This window comes from Schistocerca americana, chromosome 1 (assembly GCF_021461395.2).
Source record: "Schistocerca americana isolate TAMUIC-IGC-003095 chromosome 1, iqSchAmer2.1, whole genome shotgun sequence".
Taxonomy (NCBI): Eukaryota; Metazoa; Arthropoda; class Insecta; order Orthoptera; family Acrididae; genus Schistocerca; species Schistocerca americana.
In genome coordinates, this window is record NC_060119.1 from 947551944 (window position 1) to 947571675 (window position 19732).

General features: G+C 39.2%; 1 protein-coding gene across 7 annotated transcripts in view; it reads left to right on the plus strand.

The window, feature by feature from the left end:
* Window positions 1–19732, plus strand: part of LOC124615696 (GATOR complex protein Iml1) — a 597731-nt gene that overhangs the window by 551800 nt on the left and 26199 nt on the right. For 6 of the 7 annotated variants that reach the window (XM_047143737.1, XM_047143755.1, XM_047143765.1 and 3 more), the window contains one exon: window positions 4250–4449. In XM_047143737.1, the coding sequence (XP_046999693.1) occupies window positions 4250–4449 (200 nt within the window). Of the gene's footprint in view, window positions 1–4249; window positions 4450–19732 lie in introns of those variants that run through there. The other variant, XM_047143792.1, reaches the window with a different exon arrangement.

A 19732-nucleotide genomic window follows, 5' to 3' on the forward strand; every position in this document is an offset into this window, starting at 1 on the left:
CATCTTCATGATCTGGACTCAAAGTGAAGAAGAACTCCAGAATTTCCTCTCCAGCCTCAACTCCTTTGGTTCCATCAGATTCATCTGATCCTACTCCAAATCCCATGCCACTTTCCTTGACATTGACCTCCATCTGTCCAATGGCCAGCTTCACACGTCCGTCCACATCAAACCCACCAACAAGCAACAGTACCTCCGTTATGACAGCTGCCACCCATTCCACATCAAACGGTCCCTTCCCTACAGCCTAGGTTGTTTTTAGATATATTTTTCCCACGTGGAATGTTTCCCTCTATTATATTTATATCCATAATTTGTATTATTTAGCATGTTGGATAGTGGGTTCAGAGCAAGGCAGAACCAGAAAGGACTTAATGAGTCTCCTTGGTATATTCCACGCTTAATCCGTATTGGCTGTGATGTGATATTATTTGAATGTGTTTGGATATTAAGTCTGGTTTTCCAATTTTTCATTACTATGTTTAGGAACTGTATTAATTTAGGATCTACTTAGTATATTTCCAATATCTGTAGTAACCATGAGTGGGGTACACTATCAAAAGCTTTTTGGTAATCAATGTATGCGTAGTGCAGCGACCTTTGTTTAGTTTTAGCTTAATATGTCACCTTTGTATCTATTGTCAGTTGTTCTTTACATCCTCGTGCTCCTTTGCAGCAGCCTTTTTGTTCTTCATTTATAATTTTGTTCTGTGTTGTATGTGTCATTAATTTCTGTGTAATGACTGAAGTTAATATTTTGTATATTGTTGGTAATCATGTTGTGGGGTGATATTTTGCTGGGTTTGCTGTGTCTGCTTGAACTTCAGGTTTCAGATAAGTTATTCCTTGTGTAAGTGTATCAGGGACTGTGTATGGGTCTGCAGTGTAATTGTTAAATAATTTAGTTAGATGTGAATGTGTTGAGGTGAACTTCTTTAGCCAGAAATTTGCTATTTTATCATTTCCAGGGGCTTTCCAATAGTGAGTAGAATTAATTGCTTGGGTGACTTCATGTTGCAAAATTATCACATCAGGCATTTGTGGTATCGTCTTGTACGAGTCTGTTTCTGCTTGTATCCACCGTGCATGTCTGTTATGTTGTACCGGGTTTGACGATATGTTGCTCTAAAAGTGTCTGTTATGTTTGGTGGATTGTCTATTTTAATGTGTGTGTTATCTATTGTCTGGTAAAATTTCTTTTGGTTTGTGTTGAATGTTTGGTTTTGTTTCCTCCTATTTTCACTTTTTTTGTATCTTCTAAGTCGTTTGGCCAATGCTTGTAATTTCTGCTTCTTTTCATCTAATTGCTCTAGCGCTTCTTGTTGTGAGATTTTACCTAACCGTTTTAGTTTTTTGTCTGATATTTCATTTCTTATAAATTGTGTTAGCTGTCCCATGTATTTCTCAGTTTTTCTATCGATCTGTAGCCTGTGTTGCCATGCTGGTTTTGTGGGTTTCTTCTGTGTGTTGGTTGGTTCTGATCTCTGCCTAGTGTGTATATTTAGTGTAGTGAGTGCTCCTATATAAATCAGTAGTTGTAACTCTTCCATAGTTGTTTTTCATTTATTTTGTTGTGTATGATTGTGTTGATAGTTGTTATTGTTGTTTCAACTTGTGGGTTATTTAGTAGTCTATGCAAGAATGGTCTGATGTCTGTATTTGTGTCTTTGTATTCTACATATGTCAACTGACATTTTTCTTCTATATCTAACATGTATGTCACTTCATGTTCTATTTGTGCTTGTTCTGGTGGCTGTCTTAAGATTTCATTTTCCTCTGATTGTTTAATTGATGCGTGTTGTTCTTTGTTTGTTTGCTCTGGGATGTTTGAGTCCATTACTGTATTTTCTTCTTCTTCTGATTGCACATTATTTTGTTCCAGTATTTGTTGTACTTGTTGTTTGATGCTTTCTAATTCTGACTGGGGTATGCTGTTATTTTTAATTATTACACGAATCTGATCGGATAGTCGTTGTTCTGTTAAAAAATTTTAATTCTGGGCATCTGGTAATAAATGTTGTGTATACTTGTGATCTGTATCCAGTTGTGTTGGTTCCTAAGTTTGTTGCTTGGTAATAACAGAACATGAGGTGTCGGTTAACTTCATCCTCTGTCTTTGTTTTCCTTCTAGAGTGGTTGCAGGAAGCATATCCTGCAAAACACCTCTATTTGGATTTAAATCATTTTCCGTGTGGCTAGCAGTGTCGTTACCATTGTGGACGGGCATAGGGTTCAAGTGTCGTCCCCGACCATGACAGCGCTTGTCCGAGTCTTCATTAGTTCTGTACTGAACCAACTAATCACACTAAAAGGGGGGTTAGCCCTATTGTGGGTTTGTTCTTTTCGTCGCCTTTTACGACTGGCAGAAAAAAACCGAAGGCCTATTCTTTTCCCAAGCCTCCACGGGTATTATTGTTATTATTATTATTATTATTATTATTATTTATGTTGTTGTTGTTGCTGTTAATAATTATCTTCACTACTATAAAAGACAAGTTGTAGTTTAACATTGTTACCAAAAATCTCACAAAGTTCATGACTGATTTACTTCAGATTTTTGCACAATACTCAAACATTCAGATATACATAGGTTGCAAATTTGTTAATATATGTGGTATATAAATATATGTGTAATCTATACTTCTAAATGGAGACAAGTCATAGTCTAATGTTGTTACGCAAAATCTCAAGAGGTTATTAACCGGTTTATTTAAGATTTCTGCATGATGGTCTGATAAGCATTTGGATGGATGTGGGTGTCACTTTTTTTCAAATGTATAAGGTATTCAAGTATTTCTGTAATATATAAGGGGAAAAAGTTGTTAGAAAAAATCTTGAAAATTTGTTCACTGATTTTCCTCTAATTTTTACACAGTACGCTAATAAACAATCAGAAGGACATATACAACATATTTTTTCGTCATTTAAAAAGAAACATTGTTGGCAAAAATCGTGAAAAGTTCTTGACCAATTTAATTCATATTTTTATACTAGAACCTAATAAATGTTTGGATTGACATAAGCTACATATTTTTGTGGAAACACACACACACACACACACACACACACACACACACACACACACACAGCTAGCAAAAATCTCAAAAAGTTCTTGGCTGATTTACCTCAAATTTTTACACAGTACTCTGTTAAACATTTGGATAGACTCTGGCTATATTTGTTATTACGTTATACTACTATATAAAAACAAGACATGTAACATTGTTACCAAAAGTCTCGAAAATTTGCTGGCTGACTGACTTAAAATTTTTACGCAATATTGTATTACAGACTATATATACTTAAATATATGTAGTATATAAATTTATTTAAAATACAATAAGCAAATGTTGTTGGCAATGAGAATAAACTGACTGGTAGGAGGGGGGGGGGGGGGGGGGGGGGGGGTTCTGTGCTGTAAAAATATGTGGTTTGGTTTCCGATCTCACAGTCAGTTTTAACTATAATATCAGGGCATTTAAACCATTAAAAAATCATTTATCCTATACATATTCCTTCTCCTTATATAACATGTGCACACACAACAATGTACTGTTTCATTTTACTCCTTACCTATGGTTTTAACAGAAAACAGGAAACTTACATTTATGGCTTACTGGCTCACGATTTTAATGTTATTATGGAATCTAAATCATCCACAACTTTCTAATCCTAACCTTTTGTGAGTTAAAACCCTACAAAATACTGTCATTGAAGCTACTATCTTCACAGTAACAGCAACTGGGCAGTTCTCTCTTATACTCTCATACATTAATGATCCCAACCCATTAACGTATTCACTTTGAACGACTTCAATTTCCAATCAAGATTTCCTTTGCAACACCAATAAACAAGTCTCAGAGTCAGAGAGAGAGGGAGGAAAGAGGAGGTGGTCGTAGGGGGGGAGGGGGATGAACATAGAGGGGGGAAGAAGGAAATGGGTAGAGAGAGAGGGGAGGAGGAGAATAACAGAGAGAGGGTGGAGGAGTTGATGGACAAAGAATGGGAGGAGGCAGGGCCCCGGAGGATAAAAGGGGGGGGGGGGGGGGGAATATGGACAGAGACCAGATTAGGAAGTAGATCCAACTACCATACATATTTAGCAGTTGTGAAGGGTTGCTTGGTTCACTAGTAATAAATAACAGTAATAATTGTCACTACTACTAATATTACTACTATATTTAAATTGCTTGTTCGCGAATTTTCATGGACTGGATACGACTGAAAGACACTTACTTTCTCTTTGTAGAATACCCTGTGGAGACATGGAAACAGAGATTATTTCTCTTCCAAGAATCTATAATTGAAAGATTTGGCTTCATACACTGTGCGAGTGAAGGCCACAACAATAACTCATTAGCAACAGACAGTGGTGGTGTATCTCATCATAATATATATGTTCATGTTACCGGAAATGTTTTTATACTGATACCTTCACAACATTGTCAGGTAAATACATCCTATGTTTTCAGTGCTTTATGTGAAGAAGTGAAATTAGTGTTTGCTCTCCATAAAATAATTTTATATTTGTAGCTTGAACATGGATAGTAACAGTATTCTGATAAATAGTTTTTACTCTATTTACGTGTGAGAGCTGCATCAATATTTCAACACAACAGAATTTTACATATCTCCTGTCACTGAATGGTTGGTAGAGAAATTACACATAAAAAGTGATAGAAAGTGAAAAACTTGTAGAATGACTGTGAAAGCTGTTCATAAAGGCTAAGTGTTATAAAAGTTAGTATTTAAGGTACTTTGCTGATCCAGTGTATGTGAAATGCTTTAAATTTCATAAAGTACATTTATGTGACACCTGAGTATTGTGCTGTTGTGTAGAAAATACAAACATTGAAATGAATTACAGATGATGTAACATATCGTAGATGCTGTAACTGCTGTTTATTGTTCTCACAAGGGAATGGTTCAATAAGATATGTCAAAACCGGCCCTGATTTTTTTTTTTTTTAACCAGGAAGAAGGCAACGAAAGAAGTATGCTGCAAAAATTTTAGCTGCTATGAGGCACTGCAAGTATTTCGTAGAAAATGTTGAAGTTATACATTTTTGTTGCGCGAAGAACAGCTTATAAAACCGGTTCGTACTGCCCTGCCCGCCAAGCTCACGACTCAGCAAATCACTTGTGCAGCACCACATAGCAAAATTATCCAGAGTTCACGGACAATGATTTTAAACACCTAAAGCCTTGTTTACTGAGGAGTGAATGGAAGTGAACATGTGTGAATGAGAATTTGCAGAAAATTAACTACCATTTGTTTGTATATGGGTAGAATCATTTTTACTAGAGGGAACGGAAGAGAACACGAGGTAGCAAACATTGACTATGAACAATGTGTTTTTAGTTTTTGGAGCTAATATATGACGTACAGCATGCAGTTTTACTGTATGGTTAAATGATGATGGTGTCCTATTGGGTAAAATATTCCGGAGGTAAAATAGTCTTCTGTTTGGATCTCTGGGTGGAGACTACTCAAGAGGACGTCGGTATCAGGAGAAACAAAACTGGCATTCTACGGATCAGAGTGTGGAATTTCAGATCCCTTAATTTGGCAGGTAGGTTAGAAAATTTAAAAAGGGAAATGGATAGATTAAAGTTAGATATAGTGGGAATTAGTGAAGTTTGATGGCAGGAGGAACAAGACTTCTGGTCAGGTGAATGTGGGGTTACAGATACAAAATCAAATACAGGTAATGGAGGAGTAAGCTTAATAATGAATAAAAAATAGGATCACAGGTAAGCTACTGTGAACAGCACAGTGAACGCATTATTGTACAGGGTGTATCCGACCCGGGACAACCGGGAGATCCGGGAAAAACCCGGGAATTTTTTCATCCGGGAGAAAACCAGGAAAAACCCAGGAATTTTTTAGAATTCCAGGAATTTTTATTTGTTTTTGTTTTCAGTTAAATTGTTGCAATTTTGTCTGGTAAGAACCGATACTCTAACAAAGGGTAGTACTGTATCCCGCTACTGCAGATTAATACTGCAGCAATAAAACATGAACGAGAGAAAAAATGAAAATGAAACTTAAATTGCAAAGGAATGTGCCATACACAACAACAAAACACAGTGCTCATACAAGTAACAGCAAAATGTGTCAAAGGAAGACTATGCAATGCTTCGTAACAAGAAATTGCCTCTGATGAGTGTGACGTCACAACTGTTTACATTAGGTTCACTGTTTCAATATAGCAGTTAGGCGCAGGATCGTGCACATGTGCAGTTGAGTAGTGCCTTCTCCCACTTCTGGCTGCAGAAATGTGGCTGTTGGTTGTGTAAGCAGTCGCGCCAGCAGCTAGATGCTACCGGGAAAAATTTTACTGACGTGCCCAAGCTGCTAGATTCATGCATGCACAGCAGGCTGGATCCTTGAGGGGGTAAGGGGGGGGGGGGACAAATTCATATTCTTGAGGGAAAAAACCTTGTTTCACAAAGCACCTAGCATCCAGTGCACATTGGTCTATCGGTTATTCATATGACTTTGAAACGCATCCCTGTCGCTTTTTGAACACATTTGAAGTTGATTTCTGAAGGATTTGTGAATGTGTGCGTAGTGTACATGATGTCTGTCAGGGGAATCCTTGTTGCATCTAGAAATAAACTTTCTTGCAGACAACAGGGGCTCTATGAGCTGAGCAGAGTAAAGCCGAATGGATGAATGCCAACCGCTGTCTAATTATGCGGTTGATTGGGTTTGCAAATGATGAGCGTTGTAATAATTACTAGCGAAATCCATAGGTTGAGACTACCAGAGTGGAAATAAACTACTAAGAGGTAATAAAGATTATGTATTGTCTTCTTGGTGTATCCAAGAAAATGAAATTTTGACAGAAAAGTTTTGGCCAGATCACTATACTAGTAAGAGCCAGTTGTACAGTCCCCAGCTAGCAGCAGCTTTAAGTTCTATTCTGGAAGTAGCGTGAAAAACGTGTTGTACGTACATGTAACAATGCCTAATCGGAGAATAATCGCGGGACAGAGTTAGTGAAGTTAAACGGCAAATAAGCTTTGACATCGGCAGGAATAGTTACAGAATTACTGATGACAAGACTATTCGTCAGAACAAGGAAGGAGAAGAAACGGGGACATCACACAAACTATGGAAGGATATGACGATTCCAAATTTGTATAAAAATTTTGTACTACTACTTTTCAGTCGCATGCTTGAGAAATTGGAGCATATGAATGAAGTGTAAAACTATTTCCCAACATAAAGCTTTTTGATTGTAGTAGGCCTAATAGGCATTTGATATTGGTACTTTGTGAATTATATTCTGTTGTGTTATAAAAATGACCATTTGTACCAAAACAGTCTCATTTATTTGTGTGTGTTACAATTACTGCAGCATTACAAAGGCCTATTTTGTTTTATCTAGCAGACAGTGACAAAATAGATGTAATCAGATAGGGAAACCACACCAGTCTTGGGTCCTATTTGTATTAACAGCTTTTTCAGTAATAGACGATGACATTTCGCTTTTTCATGTAGCAAAATTTTTGATGAACTTTGATGATGTAATAGATTCTTGCGCAGAAAGGAAAGCCCACCATGTAAACCTGTAGCAAGATTAGAGAGAAAAAAATCTGTAGGAGCTAAGGATTGAAGAAATGTGTACTGTCTTGCTTATCTCTTGTCTTTGCTGGTTTTATGTATCCTGTATTTAATTTTATGCCACACAAAGCAGCAAGTTGTTAACTAATAGGGAATATAGAGTGCAAATTTTCTGAAGAGTTCTTGTTTACAAATAATCCCATCCAGTATTAATGGCGAGGTTTTTTTAAAAAAATAAAAAATAAGGTGGAGAGGGGGGGGGGGGGGGGGGCGGGGCAGGATGTCAAACTGGCCGAATGGAAGCAGGAGAGGCATCACAGGACATTTTAATTTCCACTGTCTTGAATATAGTTTGATGGCATCCAGTACAAAATGTACACGTTTCAATTCCACGGAGCGAAACACAGTGACGTGTGATAGAAGAATGCTGTGTGAAGAGGGCTGACACTGCTCTTTGGCACACTTAAAACCAAATGACATGCCTTACATTTCCTCAAACACACATGTTTTGTGCATCAGCCTATTCAGAAAGATGTGCACTACAAAATGAACATATTGTTGAAAATTTGATTTTTTTAAATTTTTGACATCCTATCTGAAATGCTTGTGGGATGGCCTGGGCGGGGGGGGGGGGGGGGGGGGGCTGGGGGGAGGGGGGGGGGGAAGAGTGCCACTACCTAGTATTGCTCCAGTTCGGAAATATTGTGGATCTGGACCTGATGCACAGAGCAGTCTGAGTACAGCGGGGAAGTGGGTAGTCTCCATGTGACCTGTGTTTACATTTAGTGATTTTGATGTTTCCTCTTCGTTTACTGCTCTCAAGTCAAATGAAAACAAAACAGATTTCTGTGGCTGGGAGCTATCAAGTGAATTAAAATACATTCACATAATTACGGAAGGCAAAAATATGTTATTAGTTTCAGATTTTATTTTATTTACACCTTTCTGATGGTCGAGCATTAATCGTCTTGTAGAACAATGAACTTATTTTTGTCGGTTTGCTAAAGAAATTTCCTTTTATTAATCTTTTCTGTTGAGGCAGTCAATATATTTGAAACTAAGTGTTTAATTCCACACTATTGGCTAGTTTCAACTATTCGCTGCATTTCAAGTGCACGTTTTCATCTTCTAGCATGGACCGCATTGTGCCATAATAAAGAACCAAACATTAGGTAACACAGTACTGATACTCCAAGAAAATTTACATCCCAAAAACCATATTGAAAAGCTTAATATCAGGTCGAGACCTACTTCATTTGGAATTTGGACATACGAATGTGGCCTTTAAATGTGTACATTTTAGTATGGTTCACGAAATTCTGATGCTCTTGGAGTATCCTCTGATGTCTTGTTTCTTTTATGACATAATGTAAGATCTTGTAATGTTTTATATGTATGAACATATGGGCCTCCTAAGTCATCATAGCTCTGCAAGTGCAGTGGTGCCTCTTATCTGGCGCTCTATAGCAACTGCTGAAACGAACCTATTTCTAACAAGTCGCGGGAAAATATTGCGAATGGTGGTTTGAAAAGCATTACTTTCAAAGTAAATTTCCTTTTACGCAAGTTGAACTATGTGCAAGATTGTACGATGAATTTCTTAAATCACAGAGCATTTGACTCTCATTTAAAAATCAACTGATGATGAGCCATTTAGAAGAATTTTGAGCCCAGAAGATTAGACACTTATGTCATTATTAAAAATTTTACTGGCTCATTTGTGTGATATATCTTAAAGTGTAAGACGTGCATAAAAGACCAACATTATATGTGAAAGCTTAGCTTCTCTTGCAGCGTATTAACCGTAGACACAGATATTATGTGTGAAAGCTTTGCTTTTCTTGTAGCAACACTATGTATATTAATTTAAACCGTTAACTGTTGCTGTTTGTGTGTTCACACTACTTAACAGTGATATTGCCATTGGCTGACTACATCATGTGTCCTAAGCTCTGAATATCCACTGTCATCGGCTGGCGAGATCACGTGACATGACCTATGACTGGCGTACAAAAGCTCATCGCAATCTCGATTTCAATGCTTCGGAAAGTGACATGCGGTGTTTGGTGGAATTCGAATTTATACTTTTGTAATGTGAAAGTATGCAGTGTAAATGTTGCTGCACATCAAAAATCTTTCCAAAACGTGTTTTCTTCCCTGAGTTTTGTTTTCTAAAGTGCCAGGAAAGTGTACACCCATGTATAAAGCCATAATAATTCAAAGGATTGGTAAGTTATATAGTTCCGAGAGAAAATATACTGTCAGTTAACGGTGAAAAAGTGTGTTTACACCCGGGAGAAACTGTATTTTTAACCGGGAAATCCGGGAGAAATCCGGGAATTTTTGTTCCTTGTTTGCGTATACATCCTGTTGTAGCCAAGATAGACATGAAGCCCACGCCTACCACAGTAGCAGAAGTTTATATGCCAACTAGCTCCACAGATGATGAAGGGATTGAAGAAGTGCATGATGAGATAAAAGAAATTATTCAGATAGTGAAGGGAGACAAAAATTTAATAGTTGTGGGGGACTGGAATTGATAGTAGGAAAAGGAAGAGAAAGAAAAGTAGTAGGTGAGTATGGAATGGGGGTAAGGAATGAAAGAGCAAGCCGCCTGGTAGAATTTTGCACAAAACATAGCTTAATCATAGCTAACACTTGTTTCCTAAATCTCTGTCAGAGACAGCAAAGGTTCTGGAAGAGCAGTTGAATGGAATGGACAGAGTCTTCAAAGGAGGACATAAGATGAACATCAACAAAAGCAAAACAAGGATAATGGAATGCAGTCTAATTAAATCAGGTGACGCTGGGGGAATTAGATTAGAAAGTGAGGCACTTAAAGTAGTGGATGAGTTTTGCTGTTTAAGGACCAAAATAACTGATGATGGTTGAAGTAGAGAGGATATAAAATGCAGACTGGCAAAAAAAGCACTATTAACATTGAGTGCAGATTTAAGTGTCAGGAAGTGTTTTCTAAAAATATTTGTATGGAGTGTAGCCATGTATGGATGTGAAACACGAATGATAAATAGTTTAGACAAGAAGAGAATAGAAGCTTTCGAAATGGTGCTACAGAAGAATGCTGAAGATTAGATGAGTAGATCATGTAACTAATGAGGAGATACGGAGTAGAATTGGGAGAAGAGGAATTTGTGGCACAATTTGACCAGAAGAAGGTATCGGTTGGTAGGACATGTTCTGAGGCATCAAGGGATCACCAAGTTAATGTTGGAGGGCTGCGTGGAGGGTAAAAATCGTTGGGGGAGACCAAGAGATGAATACACTAAAGAGATTCAGAAGGATGTAGGGTGCAGTAGTTACTTGGAGATGAAGAAGCTTACACAGGATAGAGTAGCATGGAGAGCTGCATAAAACCGTCTCTGGACTGAAGACCACAACAACAACAACAACATTTGACCTACAGGATACAACTCTATCTTGTTAGAGCCACAGTGCATAACTTTGGTATTTAGTGAGGATTATTTTGCGTGGTGAGCCCACTGTTCTTGATGGAGTATGCAAAATGTTGCAGGGAAGGAAGAATTTAAGTGTGTCAATTTGTATATGGAAGTGTGACATGTGTGGAGATCTTGCACTTTACGTGGAATTGCATCTCTAGCTCTCCTTAGCACTGATCCCAAATTTTCCTTGTATGTCGGCTGCCATTTCTCCCGGGCTTCTCATTACTATTGAGGGGAAATCATCATATCGAGAGGCGACACAGCTGGTATTTCCACTATAAGTGTAAGGTCTAATGGTCATATTCTTTTTTGTTGTCCCCCCCCCCCCCCCCTTCTTGTAAAATAAAAGCGAGCTAGTGGCAAAGCGTGCACTTCGTGATCCAGAGAGTGCGGGATCAAATCCTGTTCAAACCATCCAGTCTCTTGTTCTGCATATTGCGCTGCATATTAGGCATACTTGATCAAAGTCATAAAGCATGGTGAAGAACACTGGTAATGCACAAAAGACTGTAGCTTAAGAATACTGTTCTTCCGATAAACCTGAAGTGAGAGAGTGGTATTGGAAATTATGCTGTCTGATAATTTCCTGAGGAATACTTTCCACTATCGAAAATATTCTTTTTCGAGAAGTTGAATCATACGAGTAGTTCCACGCAGAATCCACATTACATCTACAGGTTTTTCGTCGTCCTCCACAAAAACAGTAGCATCGTTAAGTCCAGACCATGAATCCAACAAAAGCAGTGAATTAGTTTCTGCAGCTGGTAGGAATATGTTTCGAATAAAATGTTGAAAATTATTCTTTCCCTTTTTTTCCATATTTTGATACATCGATTACAAGATTTTGGGTACTAAACAGCCCATTTTTTATGTTTGGTCCTAATTTGCCTTGCAGTTCTTGAAGACAGATACACTGCTGCGGAAATAGTAAATGACTCATACTTATTACTGACATTATCGCGTATGAATGTGTCATTCATTGCATTCATTGATTGGGCAACAGACTCCGTCTTTCACAAAACCTGACTGATCAGTGTTATAAACAGCAGTTGCGGGGACAACAGCAACTTTCGTCTTTATGTCAGCTATGAATTTCTCTATATCATACTCTGTATCTCTATATCATACTTACCAATACTGCAAAAAGTAACTGATGATTTGTAATAGACGTTACTTGAGTGGTTAATTCGAGAGAATAGTAACTGTGTACTGTTGTGTCAGAGAACTATCAACGAACGGTAACCTGAAACGTCCTTTACAAATTACGATCGGGTTGTGTCGTGTTTTCTGTGGTGTGTGCGCACATGCACAGTTGCTACTGCGCCAGTAGGGGTGTACATTTCTACTGCCGCTTAGCACACTATGAATTTGGAAATTTTCAGCTTTTTTAAAAAATTACTTGCAGTGCCTCTTAGCAGTTAAAATTTTGACTGCATTTCTTCATTGTCTTCTTCCTGTGTAAAAAATTTCAGGGTAGGTTTCGGCATGTCTTATTGGACCTTCTCAGCTAGAGTACCACCATCAGAATGACATTCATCTCCTATGAGATTATGAAATTTACTTAAGTTTCAAACTTAATGTTGGTGTAATGTACTTTTGAAGATGGATCACCACTAACTAAACAGAAGAGATTCTACACAACAAAAAGACACACAGAGTGGACAATAAGTGTATTAGCTTTTTAGACAAATTCCTTCTGCAGGGACCAGTCATGCTGAAGTGCTTGTGAGCAACAGTTTGTGTGTGTGTGTGTGTGTGTGTGTGTGTGTGTGTGTGTGTGTGTGTGTGTGTGTAAGGAGAGAGAGAGAGAGAGAGAGAGAGATATATATAGATAGAGATAGAGATAGAGATATCTATACTCTGCAAACCATTTTGAAGTACATGGCAGAGGATAGTTCCCATTGTAACAGCTATTAGGACATCTTTCCATTCCATTCCTGTATGAAGCATGGGAATAATGATTGTTTAAACATCTTTGTACATGTTGTGGTTATGGTTAAACATCTTTGTACATGTTGTGGTTAGTCTGCTCTTGTTCTTGTGATCCCAACAGGAATGATATGTTGGAGGCTATAGTATATTCCTAGATACACCACTTAAAGTTGGATCTAGAAACTTTCTAAGTAGGTTTTATCAAGATAGCTTGTCTGTATCCTCGAGCATATGCCAGTTTAGTTGTAGAAAGTCATAAGAAATGTCATTGGCTGAAAGTCAGAAGGTATTATTAATATTATCTGGCTTTTCAGAAATCTAGAAATGCTGCATCTGAGTGACCGCCTTGGTCCATGGCTTTTAGTATGTCATGTGAGAAAAGTGGGAGTTGGGTTTCAAGAGATAAATATTTTGTAATCAATGTTGGTTGGCATGAAGGGGACCATTCTGTTCAAGGTATCCCATTACATTTGACCTCAGAATATGCTCTAATATTCTACAACAAATGGATGTCACGGATTGTGGATGGTAGTTTTCTGGATTACTGCTGCTACCCTTCTTACAGACATGTGTAACTAGTGCTTTCTTCCAACTACTGGGCACAGTTTTTTGTTTGAGGAATTTGTGGCATGTTATGCTTAGAAGGGGAAATACGGGCTGACTTGCTGACAAACTCTGTTTTCCTTTGTAAAGAAACATTTGAAATCAAAGTTCAGCATTTCTGCTTTCAGATTGCTACCCTCAATTTCAATTTGTTTCTTATCCATGAGTGTCTGGAAATCCAGTCCCTTTGCATAATTATGACCGGAACTTGTGTCTTGTGAGAGATTTTTCAATAATATTCTGCTATTGTAGTTATTGGAGGCTTCACATATTGCTTTTTGACAACCAAAGACATTTCATTCAGCGTCACTTTGTATATAGCCCTATGCTTTGTTTGGTACCTAGTATGGAGTAGTCTCTCTTTATTTAGAAGTTTTATCACAGTGAACTGTTCTACTAGGTACAGATGTATCAAACACATGGTCGACTGTTCTTTTAAGCCTGAGCCACAATTTTTATACGTTCTTCTTTCCAGAGCCATATGTTTCCTGTTCAGTATTGAAATATAACACTACTGCCTTTTTATCTAGTTTCCTGATAAAATAAACCCTTCTATTTATTTGAACTGCCCTTTGTGCTTCAGTAATTGTTGTTGTTCAAACTGCAGTGTGGACATCCTCAAAGAGGTCAGATCTATTTGTTGCCATTAGATCCAATACATTGCCAACATGAGTGGACTTCTGAATTATTTGTTCTAGGGAATTTTCAGAGAAGGCATTCAGTGATTTTTCACAGGATATTTTATCAAGCCCACCACGTACAAAACTTTAATTTTCACAATTGATTGTTGGATGATTAAAGTCTACTCTTATCATGACAGTATGACTGAGGAACTTAAGTACTGGTGAACTCAGGTTCTCTTTAAAGTTTTCAGTTAATTGGGAAGCGAGTTGGGGTACTCGATAGAAGGATTCAATTATAAGTTTACGCTCACCCTTGATGCTGATTCTTCCCCAGTTTAATTCCTACTCCAAACTTTTATTTTGTTTTCTTTATTGCTTGCTCTATGTACAGATTGAATAACATTGGGTATAGGCTACAGCCCTGTCTCACTCCCTTCTCAACCACTGCTTCCCTTTCATACCCCTTGATTCTTATAACTGTCATCTGGTTTCAGTACAAGTTGGGGTAGGCTTGTGCTCCCTGTATTTTACCCCTGTAACCTTCATAACTTCAAAGAAAGTACTCCAGTCAATGTTGTCAAAAACTTTATCTAAGTCTACAAATACTGTTTTCATAGGTTCGTGTTTCCTAAACCTATCTTCTAAGGTAAGTTGTAGGGTCAGTATCGCCTCATGTGTTCCTACATTTCTCCGGAACACAAATTAATCATCTCCAAGGTCAGATTCTACAAGTTTTTCGATTCTTCTGTGAAGAGTTCTTGGTAGTATTTTGCAAGCATAACATATTAAACTCATATTTCAGTAATATTCACCCACATCAGCACCTGCTTTCTTTGGAGCTGGAATCATCACATTGTACTTGAAGTCAGAGAGGATATTTCACCTGTCTCATACATCTTGCACAACAAATTGAATATTTTTGCCGTGGCTGGCTCTCCCAAGGCTATCAGTAGTTTTGACGGAATGTCATCTACTCTAGATGCCTTGTTTTGACTTAGGTCTTTCAGTGCTCTGCCAAATTCTTCTCACAGTATTGTATCTCCCATCTCATATTCACCTATGTCCTCTTTCATTTCTATAATATTGTCTTCAAATACATCTCCCTTGTATAGATCCCCCATACAGTCCTTCCACGTTTCAACTTTCCCCGCTTTGCTTAGTACTGATTTTCCGTTTAAGTTCCTAATATTCATGCAACTGCTCCTCTTTTCTTCAAAAGCCTCTTTAATTTTCCTGTAGATAGTATGTATATTTCCTTTTGTGAAATATGCTTCTAAACCCTTAAATTTATCCTCTAGCCATTCCTGCTTAGCCATTTTGTACATCCTGTTGATCTCTTTTTTTAGACGTTTGTATTTCCTTTTGCTTGCTTCATTTGCCGCATTTTTACATTTTTTTCGTTCATCAATGAGATTCTGTAGTTCGTGTGATATCCAAGGATTTCTACGAGGCCTTGTCATTTTACCAATTTGATCCTTTTACCAATTTGATCCTCACTGCCATCACTATTTCATCTCTCAAAGCTACCATTTGTCTTCTACTGTATTCCTTTCCCCTTCTCTAGTCAGTCATTGCCTAATGTTTCCTGTGAAACTTTCAACAATCTCTGGTTCTTTCAACTTATTAAGGTCCCATCTCCTTAACTTCCTACCTTTTTGCAATTTCTTTAGTTTCAATATACAGTTCATACCCAATAAATTTTGGTCAGAGTTCACATCTGTTCCTAGAAATGTCATTCAATATAAAATCTGGTTCAAAAATCTCTGTTTCGCCATTATATAATCAATCTGAAACCTTCCAATGTCTCCAGGTTTCTTCCATATATACAATATTTTTTTGTGAATCATAAACCAAGCGTTAGTCATGGTTATATTATTTTTTGTGTAAAATTCTACCAGTGGGTTCCTCTTTCATTTCTTTCCCCCAGTCCACATCAAATACTAGTTTTCCTTCTCTTCCATGTCCTACTATCGAATTCCTGCCTCCCATCACAATTAAATGTTAGCCTCCCTTAACCATTTGAACAATTTATTTTTTTAAAGTGATGATATGTTGGTTGGCTGCTATAGTAAAATGTTGATTTACTATTAAATACGTCATGCAAAACACTCATAACTTCTGAAATTTCTCAGAAATATATGCTTATTCATGTAGATATACACTGAGATTTGGGGGCGAATGATTGGGACAGGGAAACTACTGCTAAAATTGTATAAAGCACAAATGTTGATTACATCTAACACTATAACACAAACTACATTTTTCATGATACTTTGCATATGAGAATACATAATATATCATGACTGACTTACAAGCTTTAATTCAGTCAACACAGAAACCAAATTTAATTTTTATGTGAAGTTTTTGAACCTATTTTTTCAAAGCAAATAGATTTATCACATATGATTTTACTTGGACACAAAGGAAATACCAGAAATCAGCATATAACTGTAAATAAACATGGGAATAGTACTGATCTTGCATGTAGCTGGTTTCATGACAAGTTCTACACTAGTGTGCCAAAGATGAACACTTTAGCGTCAGTATAGATCACAAAACCAATGTGAAATGTGGAGCACAGCCAAGCACTTCTTCTACTTGGAGCAGCTAACAATGCAAAGGATAAGTTATCAACAAAGTATTAGAATAGAGACCTAGGTACGTATTTTTGATAAATTTGTTCAACTGTTCATTTAAAATTGAGCCACATGTCTTGTCTTTCTTGGCTGAATGAAATGATTGTAGCCACTATTACAGAAATAAGGTACCCTCCTTCTTACCCATTTTACTGAAAATACAAACTTTTCTGTTTGTTTTTTGTTCAATGGCTATCATTGTTAGCAAGTGAGAGGGTGTTATAACGTCAAGTTGAACACATATATTTCAAAACAACATAACACATATAAGTCACTAAGCAAGTTGACAAAGCAAGACAAGTGAACGGGGTAACATTCGAATGAGCACTGAGTCCAAGTCTAGCGGCCACTGGCTGGCTGGCTGCTTAGGTGGCACGGCTGCTGCATGGCTGGCAGACAGCACCGCATGTAGAGGACGCGCGTAATTGTGCAGCGGCACTTTGAATGATCGGCGAGTCACAACACTTTTCCCCCCTTTGAATTTTTTTGCACTGGTCTTGATGGAGGTGGCCTGTAGATTGCTAACGTCCATAGGCATTGTTTGACTGGCCGTAAAGTCTCGAGGAGGAGGCTTCCCGTACGGACGGAAGTGTCCCCGATGATAACGGCTCGAGATGACAGGAGACGTAGGTGTCGAATCTGCAGGGGCCCCATGCACCAATCTGCCCATTGCGGCAAGTCAGCTGATATAACAGGAGACATGGGCGATGTGTCAGCGGCCATAGGAGAAGGAGGCGAGTAGATGGGCTCGGGACAGATGATGGTCATCCGGTTCCTGCATGGGCACGTCTCCTGGTGGCGTCCGTTCTTGTACTGGCACCGAGATGACGGTGAGAGTTCTGCGTTGTGAATAATGAGAGATGCCAAGATCCCAAGCATCAGGTAGAGCCAAAGGTGGTGTAGCGGCATTCAGAACAGGCGTTGCCGGCACACGAGGCCGAAGCTGGTCTGAATGACGCACTGCAACACCCGTGTCCATCTGGATTTCATACAGGCGTCGGCCACGGTGTCGTAAGATGCGGCCCGAACTCCATTTTGGCCGCCTGCCATATCCCTGTACCCAGACAAGGTCGTTGGCGGTGAACCGGCCAAGCGAAGGCACCCACGCCCGTGAGGTGGAAGGCCGCAGAAGATGAAATAGCGTGCAGGGCTGTCGGCCATGTAAGAGCTCAGCCGGGTTGTGGTCACCCATGGGGGTGAATCAGGAAGAAGCCAGACATTGGAGAAACACATCATCAGCAGCAGAAGAAGTTAGGAGTTTCCGCATCTGAGCCTTAAAAGTGCGGACCAGTCGTTCAGCCTCACCGTTTCATTGTGGATGGAACGGAGGGGCCGTGACATGCATAACACCGTGATGAGCTCAAAAATCTGCAAATTCGGAAGAGGCAAATTGCAGACCATTATCAGTAACAAGAGTAGAGGGAAGGCCTTCCAAAGGAAAAATGCGGGCGAGAGCACTTGTGGTTACCGCAGTGGTAGGCGACGTGCAACGGACAATGAAAGGAAAGTTAGAGTAGGCATCAATTATGAGGAGCCAATAAGTACCTAAAAAAGGTCCTACGAAGTCAGCATGAATGCGCTCCCAGGGCATCTCAGGCGAAGGCCACGGTGACAAAGATGACTTCGGGGCGGCGGCCTGTGAAACACAAGGCCCGCAGGCAGCGACCATGTGTGCTATTTCAGAGTCGATGCCAGGCTAGTACACATGATGGCGCGCCAGAGATTTTGTGCGAGAGACACCCCAGTGCCCTTGGTGAAGGAGGCGCAAGACCAAAGCACGCAAAGACGCAGGTACCACAACATGCGGCGAAGCATTGTCGGTGGAAAGGAGGATAACACCATCCCTAGCCATGAGGCAGTAGCGCAAAGTGTAGTAGTTCCGCAGCAGATCAGAAGTCTTAGAGGATGGACGATCTGGCCAACCCTTCTGAACACAGCGTAAAACCAGGGAGAGGGTAGGATCAGTTGTTGGGAAGTGACGTTGATGGATGAAACAAGGAAACAAGTGGTTTGTGATCCGTAACAAGATGAAATTTAGATCCATGAAGAAAACACCAAACTTATGAAGAACATAAATAATGGCCAAAGCTTCTTTTTCAATTTGAGAATACTTTTGTTGGGCATCCGTGAGCGTTTTGGAGGCATAAGCAATGGGTTGTTCAGAGCCGTCAGAAAAAAGGTGCGCAAGGACTGCACCGACCCCATATTGAGAGCGTCTGTGGCAAGAACAAGATGTTGGCCAGGTCAATAAGTAGCCAGGCATGGGGCCTGTTTCAGCCTAGTCTTCAATTTCTGGAAAGCCGCATCGCATGATGCGGAACAGTGAAAAGGCACGTTTTTATGCAACAGGCGATGCAACGGCTGAGCCACCGAAGCAGCAGACAGTAAAAACTTGTGATAGTATCCTATTTTCCCCAAGAAGGCCTGCAGTTCCTTAACAGATGTAGGGCAAGGAAGGGCATCGATCGCAGCGACAGTTTGCTGAAGCGGACAAATACCATCCCGAGAGAGTTGAAAGCCCAAGTATGTGATAGATGCCTGAAAGAATTGTGATTTCTGAAGGTTACACTTAAGACCAGCAGTCTGTAAGACATGAAAAAGTGTGCAGAGGCTCTGAAGATGTTCTTCAATGGTGGAGCCAGTGATAACAATGTCGTCTATTTAATTTATACACCCAGGGACTGGGAGCAATAATTGTTCCAAGAATCGCTGAAAGAGAGCAGGGGTGCTGGCAACTCCGAATGGCAATCGTTGGTATTGATAGAGGCCGAAAGGCGTGTTAAGGACCAGAAACTGGCGGAGAACAGTGTCGAGAGGAAGTTGATGATAAGCTTCTGACAGGTCAATTTTAGAAAAATACTGGCCTCCCGCAAGTTTAGTGAACAATTCTTCAGGTCAGGGCAT